The sequence below is a fragment of the Balearica regulorum genome, chromosome 1, assembly GCF_011004875.1.
Source record: "Balearica regulorum gibbericeps isolate bBalReg1 chromosome 1, bBalReg1.pri, whole genome shotgun sequence".
NCBI classification, from domain to species: domain Eukaryota; kingdom Metazoa; phylum Chordata; class Aves; order Gruiformes; family Gruidae; genus Balearica; species Balearica regulorum.
In genome coordinates, this window is record NC_046184.1 from 37,978,732 (window position 1) to 37,997,434 (window position 18,703).

The window sequence follows — 18,703 nt, forward strand, 5'->3', positions numbered from 1 at the left end:
ACTCCCCTGAGATTTGGCTGTGGGTTTAAATGCCTAGGGCAAAGACCAGGAATGCATCTTTTAGGGCTGAAGTCCGAGGGGACAGGTCAGAAACCCCTTATGCCAGCACTCCCCACCCATCCATATTTTTGGACTTCCCATGTCCGAACTCCTAGGCAGGCAGAAATGCAGTAAAGAACCCTCCTGTGAGCAATGAGCACCTGGATCCTGGCTGAGCTCTGCAGTGGTTCAGAGCTGAAACAAACTCCCTAAACTCTGTCTGAATCCTTGCCTGTTTATGCCTGTTTGAATAATGCTAAGCATATACCAACAGCACTATGGTCAAAACAAAGCATAGAGCAAAAGTCCCTTGCATCCAGAACCCCAGCCACACGCTCCTGTGGGCTACTGAAGTTCTGAGCAGGGCTGTGGCAGGGCAAACCTCAGGTCTGGTCCCTGCTTCCCAGATTCAGGATGCAGTTCACATTTGCCCATCACTGGCTAAAAGCAAGGGGAGGGAACCACAGCTCAGGACTTGTCTCTGCTAGCCGTCATCCCACCACCAGGCCACAGAATAGCCTCTTCTGCACATTTAGATTTATGCATCCTCCGGAGTGCTTGCACCCAGGGCTGCAGAGCAGATGGCTCTAGCAGGAGTGAGGAAAGTTTAAGTAATTTGAAAAGGAACCTAAGGAAACCTAGTGATTTACATCTAATTTAATTTTAGCTGGTAATTAGAATGCTCTCCTGGGATGTGGAGGATGCAGGTTTGTGTGTAAGCTTTTGTCTTTTGTCTGTGAGCTCATGCCTTTTTCTTCCATTCAGGAAACCAAGGTTCCCGAAATTGTCTCCAGTAGAGGCACGTTGAGAGTAACTCCTGTGTGTCTGCACAACTCTTCAAGTTTGCAGGCAATTGCTTTACCCACTTAATATGCAAAAGCCACCACCAAAAGCCACCTACAGTCTCAGGGCTGGGATTGCTTAAGGGACATCTCTGAATTACCAATCCCAGTAGAAGTGGGCATGCGGGGTCTGGAGAAGAGCTGGAGTCCATGCACAGCCCTGCAGCCCACTGTCCCTCTCTACCAGCACGGCAGAATGAGCAGAGATGCTGCTACACCCAGAGAAGGCACCAATTTCTCCCACTGAACCTGGAAAGAGTTTCAGCACCTTTGGTTGCTCAGCACATATGTTTTAATGCATCAACACCAGCAGTGGGCAGGGACAGGAGGTGTCCTGAGCCTGGCCAGTGGGATGGGGGGTGCTGCATGAAGAGCATGAAGCAGCGCTCTGCCAGCAGCCCAAGCACGTCAGCTTGCACCGGTGACACCGGCACGGCACCGCGCTGGCTGGTGCAGACAGGGACAGGAGGGGCCGGCTCAGGTCACTTAGGGGGCCAGCTCCTTCTCCGTCACAGGCCACCACATTTCTTCTGGGCACAGCCCAATACTTGGTTTTACTTTCCTCAGTGTGGTGTTCAAGACATTAATCGCTGCTACTACCAACAACGCCTGACTTTTTGTTTTGAACTTGCTGACCTCAGTTTGCAGCACAGAATCTTTGTAGGCTTTCCCCCGTGAAATGAGCTGCCAGCCTCTTCTCATTGGGCAGGTACACACGCTCCTCTCAAACATCTTCTTTTGGACAAGCTGAGTAGCCTTAGTTCTTTAAGCTCTCACTGAAAAGCATCTTCTCCAGCCTTCTTAGCATCTTACCGTGTGTCTAGGTGTAACAATACCCGTGTTGTGAGCACTGATTCAGGTAGCAGTCCTGGGATTTGGGGATGGGATTTTCAAATGAGTCTAAGGAACCTAAGTAATTTAAATCTAATTTAAATTTGAAGACAATTTGATACCTCATGTCATTAAGGATATACTGGATTGGAGAAAGTTGAGAGAAGGACAACAAGGCTACACCCTTAATTGTCTTTAGCGTAATCTTTTTCAACACTTTTTCAAGAAATAACTTGCTACTGTTGATTTGTTACTAAATACAAGCTTGTGATTGAATTTCTTCTGACATGCATATGTGTAGCAAAATGCTTTGGTAATCCAGGCAAACTAGACTAGGTTTGTCAGAACTGTTTTGCAAACATATAAATTATAGAAATAACTACCAAGTGGCAAACATTCACTATTTTTATAGCATGTATTTATTTAAGGCTTCTTAGTTAATTTTGGCCAGCTAGCAGGCAGTGTAAAAACACCACCGTCATACTGGTGGCTCACTGTTAAAATAGTGTACATGCTTCAAATACTGTACGTGTACTGATTATCAGTTGCTGTTAAACACCCGACTCACTGTAATGCCAAACAGGACTTAAATACAGCTTATATGTACTAAGCGCGGTGGTGCACTGCACACGATCCACGGAAAGAAATACCATGGACATGCCCGTATTAGTCCTGGAGCTGAGGTACCGGTGCTGCAAACAGGGGAAGTCCTTTTTGGCTTTAATCAGACCTCCCATCATGATGGTTAACAGACCTTCTGCTGGAACGGTGAGATCTTAACTCTGGTCTCCCTGCACTTGCAGATTATGTTTTCCTAAACACAGTCAGAAGGGGGTCATTTTGGGCTAGCTTTTCTGGATAGTTAAAAATTAGAGGAGAAACTAGCTTATATTAGAGGATGCTGAGTGCAGAGCTTCCCACATATCTCACCTGCTTTGTATGGAGACAGAAATAATGCTTAACAAGAACTTTGCCTTCATGACTTTTTTAGTTACTTTTAAATGTCTCCACTTGCCAATTTATTGGGCTTGCAACCTATTAAACTGCAGCAATTATGGTACAAATATTATAGCACTCTTCACCCAAATCCATTTTCAATACCACTCATTCAGTCCGTGCTGAATTGAGAGAGCAATCATTAATGTTAGATTCCAGGTGCCACAAGCAAAAAGCTGTGCTGCAACTTTACTTCAACGTCATTTTACAACAAGCTGAAAATGGAGGATAACAAACACAAACTTTCAGAATTTATACATTGAAAAAGCGAAGAGAAAGGAAGACTGGTCAAAGATGTAAACCTGTATATCAGTGTTCCACTTGCAGCCCCATCCCCGTGTTCCATTTTTCATTTCTTTCCCATTTTAGGTCAGCTAAGGCTGATCATGAAACCATGATCACTAAGACACTACTGTCACCCAGATGTACATTTCTGCCATTCTGCCAGAGACTACCATGTACTAGCCTTGGAACACCTCAGAGCAAAGTGGATTTGATAACCTCTCATGGAAAGCTTTTTTACTCCACCCGGCTCACTGTGCACCGTGGTGCTTCTGGAGCTCTCACGTCGGCTTGGGCTCAGCCTCTGCTGTGGAGCTATAAGCTCCAGTGAAGGACTAAGAATGCGCAAAGGGAAAAGTGACAAATGATAATATCCTAAACTAGAACTTGCGTCTTTGAGCTGAATGCCTGATGACAACAGCTGACCCCACCTGAAAGCAAAACGTCCACAAACTGCAACCTCTGAGAAACAGAATAATTTGGTAACTGTTCCTTATACTGACAAAAGATTTTGTTTTACAAAAGTTGCACAACTTAAGTAATAACATTCATGCACATGAATTTTATGCAACAATTTTGCACAATTTTCTGCTGATTTATCTACACATAAAAGCTTCATTGGCTCTGACAAAATATGCTGCTGTAGTCAGGAAAGGCACTCACAAACTGTTCAATGTCAAGCACTGTGGCAAGCATTTCTTTAGCAATAAACTTCAGAACTGCAATTCATAATAAAATATTTAGACTTTACTGGCTGTGGAATATTTTTTACAGGAACACGATTTATAATATCAACAGCACAAACCTGATGCTTTATGAGGAACTGTTCCAAGCAGAGGGATATTTATAGTTGGATCAGCCATTATGCCTTTATCCAAAGAGCGCAAAGACAGGAACTCGTAGAAGTACTCAGCCTGTGACAAAATAAATAAAGAATCGATATGTATTTTAATTGCATTCACAGAAGCAAACTATTTAGCATATAAACTACAGCAGAAAAATACTACACTTTTCATTATGCCATTCACTGGGTTTGTTTCTATTATTTCCCTGAGTGCTTCTTCACCTAAGCGTAATTTTCAGATAATTTCCTCTTATTTCAGAGATTGCAAGTGACCATACAATAATCAGGATGCAGCGTAACAGCAAGGAAAATGGCATGCATATAGCGAACATATGTTACAGGGGGAAGACATTTTTTACAACCCACACCTTTTATCTGGCAGACCACAAAAAATGTATGAACAGTAGGCTAATTCTTAAAGCTGTTTTTTTTGGGCAGAATCTTTCTGGAACTGACTGGAGAGCCTGGATGACCCGCCTGCACCACAAGTATGTCTTAAAGGACATACTCCCATGTGTGATACCAACTGTGGCGTGAAAACATCCGAGCTTGCTCTTGGTTGATCTGCACAGCACATTGCTTTGGGGAAACAGTGCCGGGCAATGAAGAGCCCCGTTACTGGAGTGCCATGCTAGGACACATATCTCGCTTACAGCACTGACTCTGCCTTGTTCAACATCAGTTCGTTAAATTGTTCCAAGGGTGGAGCTGACAGCTTTCCTGCAGAGTTGGCTTCATGTCACTCATGATTAACCGCAACAGAAATGATTTGTTTTGGCGATCCCCAAAAGGTGTTGGCATGATTTAAAAACTACTTTCCACTATCTTCATCCTACTCCTGATATGCACCTGCACTGTGGCACAGATTGTAGGCTTTGGTACTCTCTTCCATGGGACCCTGGCCTCTCTGTTGAGTCATCTCTTCAATATTTCATCATATTCGATGCAAAGTGACATCACGTGTCTGCAGCGGAGCTGTACACACCATGTACACCTCAGATGTACGCATCTTAGCAAGTCACTGGAGACGTCCACTACTGTCAATGGCATGGCTGCAGGTGTGCAGAGCAAGTGGAAATGCACCTCTTCCCTAAAGTCTGGCTTCTCATTTACCCTGAAGCATATGAGGGATCACAGGTAATTGTACCTGCTGCTTGCAGAAAAGCGCTTGAGACCTGAGCATGGGCACTGGCAAAAATGTGTCTTCATCCAGCAACTCACTGATAGTAGAGAGTCTTGTCATGTCTGCTTTTAACTGAAGTAGTGAAACAGAGATTAAAGCCAAAATTTTATGAGAACTTTGGGCTGATAAATGGTATTTATTTTATGTCTGCAAGATGGCAGTCAATGTCCTTAGCCAGAAGACTGTCCTTTTTCTCCTGTAATGTCCTGGCTCCCTGGTACAAGGAAGTTGTCTACTTGCTGGAATGAGACCAATGAAGGGCCACAAAGGTGTTCAAGGGGCTGGAGTGTCTGACATACAGAGAGAAGCTGAGGGAGCTCAGACCATTCAGCCTGGAGAAGGCTGAGGGGTGATCTAATTATATAAATAGCTGATGGGGGCGTGTAGAGAAGATGAAGCCAGACTCTGCTCGGTAGTGCCCAGCGGCAGGTCAGGAGGCAATGGGCACAATACAGAAAACTCTGTCCGAACCAGAGAAAACACCTTTTTACTGAGTGGGTGACTGAGCACTGGCACAGGTTGTCCAGAGAGATTGTGGAGTTTCCATCTGTGAAGATATTCAAAATCTAACTCAACACAGTCAGGGCAAGTGACTCTAGGTGATCCTGCTTGAGCAGAGAGGTGGACTGGATCATCTCAAGATCAGACTATCTGGTGTCAGGTCAACCTCAGCCCTTCTGTGATGCTGTGCTCTGCTAACTTGAGCAGAAGCCCTAGCTGCCTGTGAGAGACCATCTCCTTTTATCTCCTGGTGACACCAGCAAAGTACTCATGAGCTGTGTAGAAAAGTCGTTGGGAAATTCCTGATCATCCCTGGCAGCACATCCACAGCAAGGAGACCCCAAACAGCATGCAGGGGCTACACCCCACACAGACAGTCTTCAGAGGGTGTTGTGCAGGCACGGAGACCTCAGAGGAGGACTCGCAAAACAATAGGGAAGGGAGCGATGAAAGTTTTTAAGGGTGAGTTCAACACATGGAGTGTATGTATGTGGGAGGGAGAGGGGACATGGAGAGAAGCACTAAAACAGGAGATGAAAATTGAAGTCTGGGGTAATGTTCAAAAGGCTGTTTTTAATTAAAGACATTTTTTTCCAATACAATATACCATGCCAAAATATGAAAACAAGCCATAAAGTCAGATTGTGAACATTTTTGTTTTCAAATAAAACTTTGGTTCAGAAAAATAATTGTATGTCTCCACACATCTATAGAATAGTACAGCGAGTGAGTCAATCCTGCACTGTCTGTTTCTCATTGGTTAGCTTTGATGTTTGGTTATATCTAAACCAGGTCATAATGGGTTGGGATATTAAAACATTATGTTCTTACTATTCTAGTAAACAACAACTGGTAACTAGACCAAATAGCTCCACTCCCATATTTCCATTCCAGCCACGCTGTTGTAGCAGGTCAGCTTGTGAGCCAGAGCCCTGATTTGTAGGAAAGTAACTGGAATCCCATTTTCTAGTCAAAACGATGCCGAAGGACAAAGACAAAAAGAAAGTTTGCTGTGGGAAAGGGGACTGATTTCTGCATGAGCCACAATACTTACCGCCTTTCAAGGAAGGAATTCCTCTAACCAGAGTAGAGGCATAGCAGTGATTAGTGCCTGAGGCAGGAGTATATTCTGCTCACACGTTAGAAAGATGGGAAGAGACATTGCACAAGCAAAAGCCTGCTCAGGAGGAAAGCCTGCATTGCACTGAGGGGAAGATACCTGCTCTCACCATTACTGTACAAAGGTTTGTACACTTGCTGAGTTGACAAAAACTGAACTTCTTGCAATGATAGTATCTAAGAATACCCGAAACATCTCGGGTAGATCCAGCTAGCATGACTTCAAAGTTATGAAGCCATGTGATGCACAGTATGTTTGCAAATCACGTATGCTGGACTCGGATAAATTTTGATATAAAAATTATATACAAAAATCATAGTCTAGAGAAGCTGCACAGTGGAGCAGAGTACTTTAACTCCTCAAACCTGTGAATCTGAAACAAGATTTGGCTGCCATAAATCCTATCTATTTGGAAAAAATCTGTCTTGACACAATCCCTATATCTAGTCTCCAGTATTGTCCTGCTGTAATTTGAGTTGATTGCCAATTAACTTGCATTAATCATCATGACTGAAAAGCAAACAACACACTCTCAGCAAATATTTACTATGCTCCAGCCTAGCATGAAATTTAGTCATGATGGTTAATTGAAGAGATAGGTCTGTGCAATTAAAATATTGTCTAGTGCCTACCATAATTTATGCTGCAAATAGTCATTGTGAGTGACCCGGTGGTGAGAACAAAATTTCCTTGGATATTGTTAAGAGATAAATGGGAAAACCCCATAATTTATAATCCCTTTTCCATTCCAAAAACGTTCTTGTGACTTTTCTTTTTTTAAATCCAGGCTATGAACTGTCTGGTATGTAAGGGGCAAAATTTGGTACTGAAGGTTAATCTTAGAGGAGCAGTGTTACCAGAGGTGATGGAGGAAACGGAGTTTGAGATAAATCGTTGATCTTTGACAATTGCACACTCTGCATGCATGGAAGACTTTTTGCTTTTGGCTTGACTTCAGGAAGCACCCAAGGAAGAGAATACGCTTTACTTTTGCATGAAGACTTTGTCTGAGACCCTCAGAAACTGAGGCAAGGGCCCCTGCAGACCTCGTGTGAACAGTCTGGGGACTCGGTGCCTTCAGGCAGCAGGTAGCCCCGTGCAGCTGCCCTTTAACAGTTCCCCATGTGGGCAAAGCCCTCAGCAAAGGGAGTAAATTTTGTTTTAGGCAAATAATTCCATGGTTGGGATTAACTTTTATGGACTTTAAATGGCCGTTTTCTATAAATCAGAGGAATTTAAAAGGTTATAAAAATAACGAAGCCCTCTAACAAGTATTGTAGCAAACATCTGTCGGCAGTTTGGTTTTAAATGATATACACTTAAAATTCCTACAGAACTCCACTCCTCAGTACAAGATCTACTGTGTTAAAGTTTTCTTATCGCTCAGATGCCATGTTGTGCCTACCTTGGTTTTGTTTCGTATTTAATCAAAGCATTCACAGGAATGTGCTTTATGTTTTCCTCATTTTACATGAAAGATATAGGATTAGAAGTAACGGTAGTACCTGAAGCGAAGCAGAGTAGCTTAAACTGTTGTATGTCACAACTCAATAACCTAATGAAATCTGTAGCCTTTCTAGCAAAGAAAAGAGAACGTGTGTTAGCTTTGTGAGTAGATGTAAGAAATTAACTATATTTTCCTCTCATTATTTTAAAAAGATCAGTGCTGAATGTTCTATTCTGTTATCAATTAAATGACAGATACACCCTAACACCAATTTTCTACATTTAAAGAAAGAAACTCATCAAAAAAGTTCCTTTTTATCCCAGATCCATGGATATTTCTGGCTATGCACACACAAGAGGATTCTAGCATGCATTATCCATAGCAGATGCTCACAGCATATGCCATAAATAAAACCACAAAGTGAGGCAACGTATGTGTTTGTTAGGTGTTTACAGCATGGACCATTGCTTCTCCAAGATATTAAATGCATTAGGTCAGACAAGTCGGTCCATCTATGTTCCAAGATGAAGCATGATGCAAAATGAGATGAATTCCAACAAAGAGGGGAGGCCGTAGCCGTACTGCGCGTACCAGGCTATTGAAGGAGTCTGGCCAGAGTATGAGTATGTATGTCAGCAGCACATTTTGTTATCGCAGTGCAGTCTAGACACTGCTGTAATGAACAACATAATGATGCTTCCTTAGACAAGCAGATAATAAACTGTCTGCCTACAAGGTTTTATTGTTCTGCTAGGGAAGGCAGCTTTGACTTACCTGTTAATTGTTCCTGTCACAGAGTGGGTAAACCAATTTTTGCACCTCAGTGTGACAAAGCGACTTGCCATCAGCCTCAGGAGGTAGTCCCAAAGTGGGAGGCATGGCTAACAATATGAAGTGATACAGAAACACACTCTGAGAAAACCAGTTTACACAGAAGACAGGATAACCTGCCCGTTTTCCAGTACCGGCTGCTAAGGGTATGGCAATGAACCGAAGCAGCAGGATTAACAAAAGCAGAGATGCTCACAAAAGGAAAAATAGAGGTATTTTGGTGTTTCTAAAAAAGAAGGACCCAAATTAGAATTCAGCAAAATGGGCAATCTCAAAGAAAAATACATTGTGTGACAGTGTTAATTACACATTGCTGTGGTGAAATGCACACAACTCTGCAGAGCCTGTTTTATTCCTGCTTTCTTCATGTTAAGAAAACTGTGGCAGACTGAAGAAAATCCATGCACGAGGAGGAAGACTTTTTTAACAACAGAGTAAATCCCTGCATGCAACTTTCAACAATAGCCACTTGTGGGTTTAATGGTTTTAGAAGAATGGTACAAAACCTCCCTGATTTTGTCAGTGGAAGATGACTAACTGGTGCTTAATGTCTCCTGTGGCATGTGACTGTGGATGGCAGATGAGATCCTGCAACAGAATGATTTAGAAAGCTGGAAAAGAAAAATTCCTTGGTTGCTATCAAAAGGAGCCCCAGATTTTGAAAGGTGACACTGCAGGCTTCCAAGAATGGTTTGCACAGGAGAGATGGACAGAAGTGTCTGCAGAATACATCAGCCTTTCCTCCAAGTAACGAGAAAAGAATTTCTGTAAAGATAAGTAATACGAAGAAATCAGTGTCAAGAAGCTTGGTGAGGCCACAAAGTAATAGATTTAGATTACATTTAGCATTATGTTCGAGAGGGACACCAGTGGAAAAGAAAAATCCAAGTACACCAGCAGAGCGTTAACTTTGAAACTCATCCTCGTGCGCAGGAAAAGCAGGCCACCTGAAACAGAGGGCCAAACAAACGCCTATTGCACCTTCCTGTCCATCGTTAGCCTGCTAATGAAAACACAATTTTGGTTTAGATCAGAGTCAATCCCTTGATGCAGCAGGGATCTGCAATGGGCACGGTGGGGCCATTCCACAAGGCTAAAGCCTCGGAATGCAGCCTATGGGCAAACAGACCCACAGCAAGTTCCAGCTAAGTACAAGTACACTGATACAAAGGCACTGGCATGCAGGATTTCTTAAAAAACAGTCACAACAAATTTACAGCTCATTGAGGAAGGTCTTGGAGTTTCTTACTCCTTTACCTTGCTTTATTTGGAAATAAAAGAGAAAGCAAGAAAGCACAACTCCCCATATTTAGATGTTTTCTTGTTTAACAGACTTTCTGTAACGTATTTTATTACTGCTTCACTAAAGTTACTTCTGAGAAAACTAAGCTAAAAGGAGACAAAGTCATTAGGGTTTTGATAAATATGCATAGTTAATTATGTCTTGAAAATCTCTAGCAAGGAATGATGTTCCTCATCATGAACCAGGCTGGAATGTATACACGGTGCACAAGTTTCCTTTAAATTGTTTCTCTTATATCTTACAGATGCAAATTCTGCTTTGGGGAAGGGGATAGAAGAAAGCAACACACCAAAAAGAGAAATAGCATTAAGAGTTCAGATTAAAAAAAGTAAAACATACACAAGCCTTCGTTATCTTCAAATATTGAATGAAACATATTGTTCTGTATCCTGAGAATTGGTAAAAGCTATTCTCCTGAAAAGTTATTTCTTGTTCTGGCACAACAAGGGCTAATTCATTCTTTTGTCACTCAGCAAAAGATCAGTGCTCTCTCCAGTGGAAATTTCATGATCAGGGATGTTCAAAATGCCAATTTCCTAAGGCTAATAAAAAAGGGAGAAGTTATTACTGCTCTTTAGAGAAAAAAAATAAAATACTGCCTCATCAGGTTAGTTCCAAACAAAACAATGCTGTACAGGTCTACTACCAGCACCTGCAACACATCTATGTGGCTCTGTCTACAGTGAGAATAAGCCATGAGGTTATTTTCTTCCCCTCACAGCCTGAAAAATAAGCGAAAACCTTGGCTGGCTGGTCCTGGGAGCACATCTTTACATAGATTACAGACTGTTTGCAGTTTCAGATGCCGGATTTATTTATTTATAATTAATAAATTAGCTTGAGAAGTCTTTTCAGAGAATGTCAAATAATTTCAATAAAACATACAATTAGGGAAATGATTGCACTAACAAGCACTTAAACTACTTATGATGGAGATCTGAGTGGACACTACATTTAATTAAACAGAATACTTTTAAAAGCACAAATGTAAACCTTAGAGATGGTGGCTCATCTGACGTGAGGAGAGAAAGTTCACAGCTGAAGAACAAGTTAATCTACCTCTTGCATGGTGGTAAACATGGATAATGCACACAGATTCATTTTGGCCGTGCTTCAAACTTCCAAGCCTTTGTTCTTAAGCCTCACAGGAGAGCTTTGAAGTTGAGGATAAAGCTCCTCTAGCACACCATTACCAAAGAACAACCTTCTGATTATGATCTCATGAAAGTGTAATCAATAACTTACACAAGCTAAAAGCGTGGCAAACAGAAAAGGTCACATAATTGGGCCTTTATTGAGTCCATGTGTTTCACTCTTGGCTTTAACTGGCACTCCCATATAATAAATATCCCTCCCCAAAATGTAAGCAATGAACTTTCTCAAAAGTTACGAAATCTCACAGCAGCTTCTGTCAGACTGAAGTCCTCCTGGGGTCTCAAAGGGGGACACTTCCACTTTCATATACCCAAGTGACAGAAAGTTTGCAGCACCTCTGAGTGAGAATTTCTTTATTTACTGGTGAATAGATAACGGTCTTTAGCCTTGTATTCCAAGCAAACAAGTGTTTAAAAGTTATGGTGAAAGTGTTTTGAAAAAAATGCAACTCTTTCCTGACTAGTTGTTAGAAAGACTTCCTTAACACTGCTCTCTTAACATCTGCTGCATGGATTTTTCAAACACCTTTTTTTTGTGAATATCCAGAGTAATTTTGTTCTTGTTTTACAGGCTGCCATCGACCAAAGCAAATTCTAGCTACTATCATGAAAGAAGAACTAAATGAATCATTTAAATAGAATGTTTGATCACTGTATCCGAAAAGGAACTTGTGTGTTTGCTGTTGTACCTGAAATCACACTGATTTGTCTACTGAGACAAGACCCTGGTACGTGGACATACATTACTGCACTACTTCCATACACCACACAGGCCTCCAGATAGCTATGTCCTCCATAACTACACTTTGAAATTTTCAAAGCAAGATGGACTTGTCTTCATAGTAAAGCAGGGAAGTAAAACCTTACCCCAGTCTCTGATAAGAAACTGAACAGTTTCTACAAGCAACTTTTCTGTCGTTCAGGCTGTTTCCATAGGCAGGGTCCACACAGCTTCATCCCTGGGTAACAGGGGTCCAGCCTTCGGAGTTAAGGTCCAGAACGGCCCAGTGTATTTCCCAGCATTTAAATGAAGTATGTTCTTTAAAGCCAGCTTATCCTCAACTTCCTGTGCACCCACAGGAGAGAGACCAGCATTTGCAGAAGGAAATTCAGCCCAGCTGATTTACCTGCTGTCTTGAACTGCCTTTCTCTCTCTCCCTGGGTGCAGATGGAGTCTGTTCGCAGCATACGCATCTTCACCTGGCCTCACTCCGCTGACTTTCTCTGCGCTGGTTTAACAGCCAAATCATACGCCAGAGAGGTGGCGAGTCCTGAATTTCACTGCGGCACATGGGCCGCGCTGCAGAGCACAGGCAGCTCTCTGCACTTGGTGTCGTTTCACTGAGTTTTAGCAACAGTTATTCGAAGAAATCCTCTCATCAAAAATGTCTTCCTTCTGCCCCCAGCCACTGCTAGTGTGCCAATCCCTTCCTACTCATCAAGGCCTGTCCTTTCTGCCTTCCCCTTCTTCTTGTCACAATCTTTCTTTAGAGGGGATTCAGATGATGAACATGGCAAAGAGCCATCCTGGTTTTCCTTTTTTCTCATTCTGCTATGGTCCCTTTCTTCAACGGGATGAAGAAATGGTCCTGGCACTTTCTAGGTTGAAAGTTTTGTGCACATGAACTTGGTGAAAGACAAAAGTTGTGTTCTGATACAGGCAGTGCTGGCATGACCAGGGCAATCCTCCATTCAAGGCAGATGAAAGAAATTAGGGAGAGTTACGACAGTCAGGGTCAAGATGAGCTTCCAGGTAAACCCTTTGCACACACTTACAGGAATGGGTTATACTCAGAAAGGTATAAAGTTTGTTTTGGGAAAGCTACATCCTTCCATGTTTGTGTTTTTTTGGGGTTATGTTTGGTTTTGGTTTTTGTTTTTTTGTTTTGTTTTTTTTTTTTAAACTCTGGATAATGTGTCATCTGTCAGTATAAATCCTGACAAGGAGGGCCAGCAGCTGAAAGTTCCCCAGAAGAATGTTTTGCACAGACCCTAACCTCATTTTTATTACAGAAAATGCCAGTGGGACAGTTCAGCTTCAGACACGAATGTGTGGACCTCTCCAAGCCCAAATTTACGTCTGATGAAAAACCAGCAGGAGTCTAATGACAGCAGAAGTCTATACTCTGCCTTGAGATAACTGCCCCATTTAGGATTAAAGAGTTTTGCTAAGATTAGGGATGTAATTTATTCCTTGACGCACAGCTATGGTAAATCTGGTCTGCTCTTGCAGACCGAAGCCAAATTGTCCTTTCTGTCACTCAATACATCCCAGATGTGCTGACAATCCCTAACTTCTGCTGGAGTCAAAGGCTGCTGGAGGTTCTCCAAATCCCCCAAACCAGCCTTTATTGACTAAATGAAGTGAGTAGCTCTGGGCTGAGTGTGGTCCACAGTACTTTCAGGAAGAAACACTGGAGCAGAACGATGTCCCACACTGCAAACCCTGCTGAGCCGTCAGGTCTGCTCTCTGCACCACTATGGGGCACAGCAGCCTGCGGGTCAAACCCTCCCTGTCATCTGCAGCAGGACTCGCTGTGATACCGGTCAGCTGAGTCAATTTTGTTTGGTTGTTCCTTGAATTTCTGCCGGTTAGAAGACATTTGGGAGTTGTTTCTCTGTTTTGATTTGATTTGCCACATTTTCTGTAGGTCGCAGTACTGCGAGTGCAGCAGGGCAGCTCAAGGCAGGCTCAGACTGCACTGTCGCAGTCCTACCCTCTTCAGACGTGGCTCTGTGATGAGCTAACCAAGAGAGCAGATCAAGTTAAAAATTAATCACTTCTTTCTGCAGGGCTAGTATTCAGCCAGAGCATCTCCCTGAGCAGCCACATCAGCACTGGCACAAGAAAGAGAATGGAAATGCGTGACCAGGGATGGGAAAGAAGATGGGACGTTGCCAGCTGCTAGCCTCACTGAAGCTGTTGTGGAATGGCACTGGAAGCGAGGCGAATCGTTCACGTGCCATCAGCAGACGTCAGATTTTGTTATTCTGGTGTGGGGAAGCAGCTAAGCTGAGAATCATCAGCAAGAAGATGGTTCCTTTAGCGCACTGCTGAAACCAACAGGACCTGCACCCAAATAGGGCACGTGCGTTCCCGATGGCACTGCCAGAGCTGTCATGTGGACACAAGGCTTTTCATCTCTGAGAAAAATGAAAAATCCAAACACATGATCCTACCCTCAGAAATATCTTGCTATTGTTCATTAAGGTTATACACCGGGAATAATTCAAGTTGATTCAGGTTTGTCACGTTCTTAGGCTCGAGGCAGTTTGTGTTAACAGGTTTCTTTGGAGCAACATCAGATTACAAGCATGCTTCTGAAACATGACCAGGGAGCTGTACTCTTCAAATGGAATATGACACACCTCTCAGGAAAGCGAGACACGTGCCAAGTGCCGCCTTTCCGACTGTGGCATGCCACTCAGGTGTGCTGTGCAGCTGAACCGAGGCTAGGGCACACATCTGTTTTCAAGTCTTGCTACGTCTTAGGAAAACGTTGTACAGAATCTTACAGAAGAGACTGAACAAGGATGCTGCACCAGGAGGGTTTTGTGATCATACCAACCATACAAATAGTTTGCCAGTGAGGAAATCCACTGGTCAGGGTATGACCTGTCTCAGCTGAGGATGATGCTGTTCTGGTGCAAAGGTGAGGCCCACGCTCTGCTGCTTTTGCACATGAGGTGCTCAAGCAAACCGGACTGGAACACCAGCACTCCTGAATCAACTCAGCCCGAACACTCCTCCAACATCCCTTCCCGCTCCGGCAGCGCACACGGCCTATGGGCTCCCTCCTGTGGATCTCCTAAGATGTACCAGAGAAGGACCATCCAAGAGCGGCGTGGGAGCTCTACAGCTGAGGAAGAGGCCACACAACCTGCTCTCTCCAGCTCTGCTGGGAAGAGGGACTCTCCCACACCCTCCCCAGTGCGCAGGGAAGGAGATCCCGTCTCTGCTCCGCTCAGAGTGAAGAGACACACTGCTGTCTAGACAATGGGATTAAGTTTATGCAACATGCAAACTATTTTCAAACTTTTAAATCTCGGAGGAACAAAGTGGGGTTTTTCCTAATCCTTTCTACCTTTCAATCTGTTTTGGTTTTTTTTAAGGAAATAGAGGAAATGCTATACAAAACCCACTTGTGTTTGTTAATAAAAAAAAGTTTCAAGAAGTCTTACGGTATCCAGTTAAACAGTCAAAAATCAGGAAATACTAGTGAACAATGCTGTATGTACAGACTTTGTCTCTGTTTTTACAGGACATCAAAACCTCATTAAGTACATGAGCCCATACTAATTCTCATAGATGAGACATAACATCATGCAGCTTCTTCTGTAACTGTTAATCTTACACAACCAAAGAACTGGTGCTGAAGTCCTGCAGGTTTCTTCAGGGTGAATGGCTGTTATAAACGCTGAGAAACCTCTGAAAATCCGGCCTGTTAGGTCAAGTGGACACATTAATGTGCAGATACACAGTAAATCCCACAGTTGCGAGCTGTGCAGTACAAGACGTGCAGAGGTCTAGGGAAAGCATGCTTGCACACGAAGGCCAACTACCTTAATGTAAGAGTTTGTTGCTGTAACCTTTCAACTGTACTTAATTAACTGAGATGCATATGAATTAGGGGTGGCAGAAACTGGAATGCCACAACTTGCTAACCACAAGATTCATTAGAAATGTTTTTTGGGGAAATGTGTATGGAAAAAACTCTCAAGCCCAAACCATGCTGGTCATATGCAAATATCCACACGTTTTCAAATGCAGATTTTTAAAGCAGCAGAAATATATTTTCAGAAAAATTATGATTTATCTGTAGGCTATTAACATACTCCTGAAGGATAGCAGGTAAACAACGCACCTCAGTTAGAAGGTCCATTTTCCATGATATGCTGAAAGGTATGTTTAGTTAATGGTTGACTTCTCAACATGTAGGTTATGCAAATGTTAATCCAAGGCTTTTTGCTTTTTCAAAGAAATGTCTTCAAATATTTTTTATACATTGAGAGTGGTCAGTAGCTGATCTTGTGCTTGACAGAAATATAACTTGGACTTTACCATGGGAACTAATTTAAGTATACCATTACTAAATCTGGCTTATAATCAGTCTATAATCAGAGATAAAAAACAAGCTTCACCTAAGCATCTCTGCTGCTTGTTTATTGTCAGAGTAGATGCTTATGCATTTAAAGTAAACTGGCCTGTGAATGTAGCTGGGGTAGCAAAACCAGATTTGTCGTCAAGGCATAATAATAATGTGTGAAACAGTATTGCAAACTCCCATAACTGAATATCAGTTCAAGAAATTCTGCTCAGGTTACAAGGAAAGCTCCAGCCCTCCTTTCTATGTCTCACCACACTTAGGGAAGCCCCAGCAGACCGGCTGCTTCCTCCACCTTCCCCTCTCCTGGGTGGAAGAACCAGACACAACCTGAGCAGGAGACCAGCACAGCTCTCCTCAGGGCAGAGAGGGCTAGTTTGGGGATCCTCTTCTGTTCTGACAGAGAGTGGTTATAAAGGAATCAGGGGGGCAAGAATCTCACAATACCACTTTAGACAAGGGCAATGGCCATCCCTTTCTTTCCATCTCACACAAAACTGGCTTTCTGCTTCCCACTCTTCATGAGACCTCTGGCCTGGGGGAAGGAAGAAATGCTGAAGAACCTGGGTATGCTCCATCACCTGCTCTAAACCAAGAAGAGGGGAAAGATCTTACCACAGTTACCTCCATCTTTGCAGACAGGTGCAAGAAACATACGTAAACCTAGAGACACAAATTCCTGTTGGAGTTGTTAGGGTTGGAGAGTGGTGGAGAAACAGAGGTTTCATGAGAACTTGCAGAGGCTGTGAGCTCTATGCCTCCAGGTAACCATTCCTCCTGCCAGCAAACTTTGAGATTCCTAATCCTTTTAAATATTTCCCCATTAATTTAATTGAATTAACTTATACTGCTTGATTGTATTTTACAGGATGAGAAAACCTTCCTTTTGGATGAATAAAGGTCATATATAAATAAGTCAAATACTTAAGTATGTTTAAATCTTGTAATTCTACTGTTAGGTTTTAATTAATTGCTAACTAAACAAATCATAGTAACAGTGGCTTCATGGTACCAACTATATAAATTATGAAGTTTACTTGACTGCAAATGTTTGGCAGGACAATTAAAAAGGGTCCATTAAGTAAACAGGATGTTCACACTGATACAACTCAAAAGTGAACTCCATTAGTAGGCAGGATAAGGCACAGACTTTGTCCCATCAAAGGAAAGCTACTGTTATGTCAAGTAAAAAACGTGAAACCCAAGTGGTTCTTGATATGATGAAGGCCTCTAATTTCTGTCTGTAAGGGACAGTATAAGCTTCCCCACCCTGTACCTAATACCAACACGTCACAGCTCTGACTGGAGAGGAGTAGTATGTTAGGTCATAAGCTTTCAGCTACACTCCTTTACCAATACAGAAATCTGACCATGGCTTCACAATTTGAATAGATGTTCCTGTGCAAATCTTGAAGGAAGGAGACACAAAACCCCAGCACCAACGAAAAAAATACATCAACCAAAGTAATGGTCAACATGCCCTGCTAGCAAATTATTTCCCAGCTTTTCATATGCAATGCATTTCAGCTGATGCTTGTGATTACAGACCCGGGTAACTGTGTTTTGCCTCTCCTTCCTCTCTGGCAGATGCCAGTGTGCTCTGCTGCGCAACTTGCCTGTTCTCCCTGAAGGTCCCTACGTGGAATACTGCAGGCACGTAGCTGCTTGCAGCTGTTTGATGTGTCTGTGGCTTCACAAGGGAAATATAAATTTGTTTCAAGCTGGTCACTCAAATGGACTCTGTTTCAACAGTTCAATTTATTTCCAAGAAGCTCTGCAAGAAAGAGAACTGGCTAAGGCTCAAACTTGGAAAAATGAAAGCAGTGTTTACTACAGTTTAAAAGGAACAGGGTGAAGTTGGTACTTGTACGCTTTACTGAAGGTGTTCAGTGGACTTGATTATTTGCCTATGTGGTTTTTAGTCTCAGATTCCCATTGACTATATCAATATTCACACATTTGCAAGTTGAGAGCAACTAGAAGCCATTGCAGGGAGAGCCTATCTTCTGTTCATCAACAAGTTGTCATCTCTTCATGTCATCCTCATGTTCTCAGAAAAAAAAAAGTTTCATAATCGCAGTACTGAAAGCTCTGAAATCATTCTCTGATGGTCAGGATGGTCCAAGAGCCTGTCCTCTCCTCCTCTGGCCAGCCATCATTGCAAAGGTTGGCTCTGCTGCTCTTGCTACTGGGTTCTGTGCTTCAGCGCTCAGAGCTGGTGACAG

At 42.7% G+C, this 18,703-nt stretch overlaps 1 protein-coding gene across 1 annotated transcript in view; it reads right to left on the reverse strand.

Moving 5' to 3' along the window:
• Window positions 1–18,703, reverse strand: part of WIF1 (Wnt inhibitory factor 1) — a 45,062-nt gene that overhangs the window by 16,842 nt on the left and 9,517 nt on the right. The window contains exon 3 of the mRNA XM_075745834.1: window positions 3,796–3,904. Within this exon, the coding sequence (XP_075601949.1) occupies window positions 3,796–3,904 (109 nt within the window). The remainder of the gene's footprint in view (window positions 1–3,795; window positions 3,905–18,703) is intronic.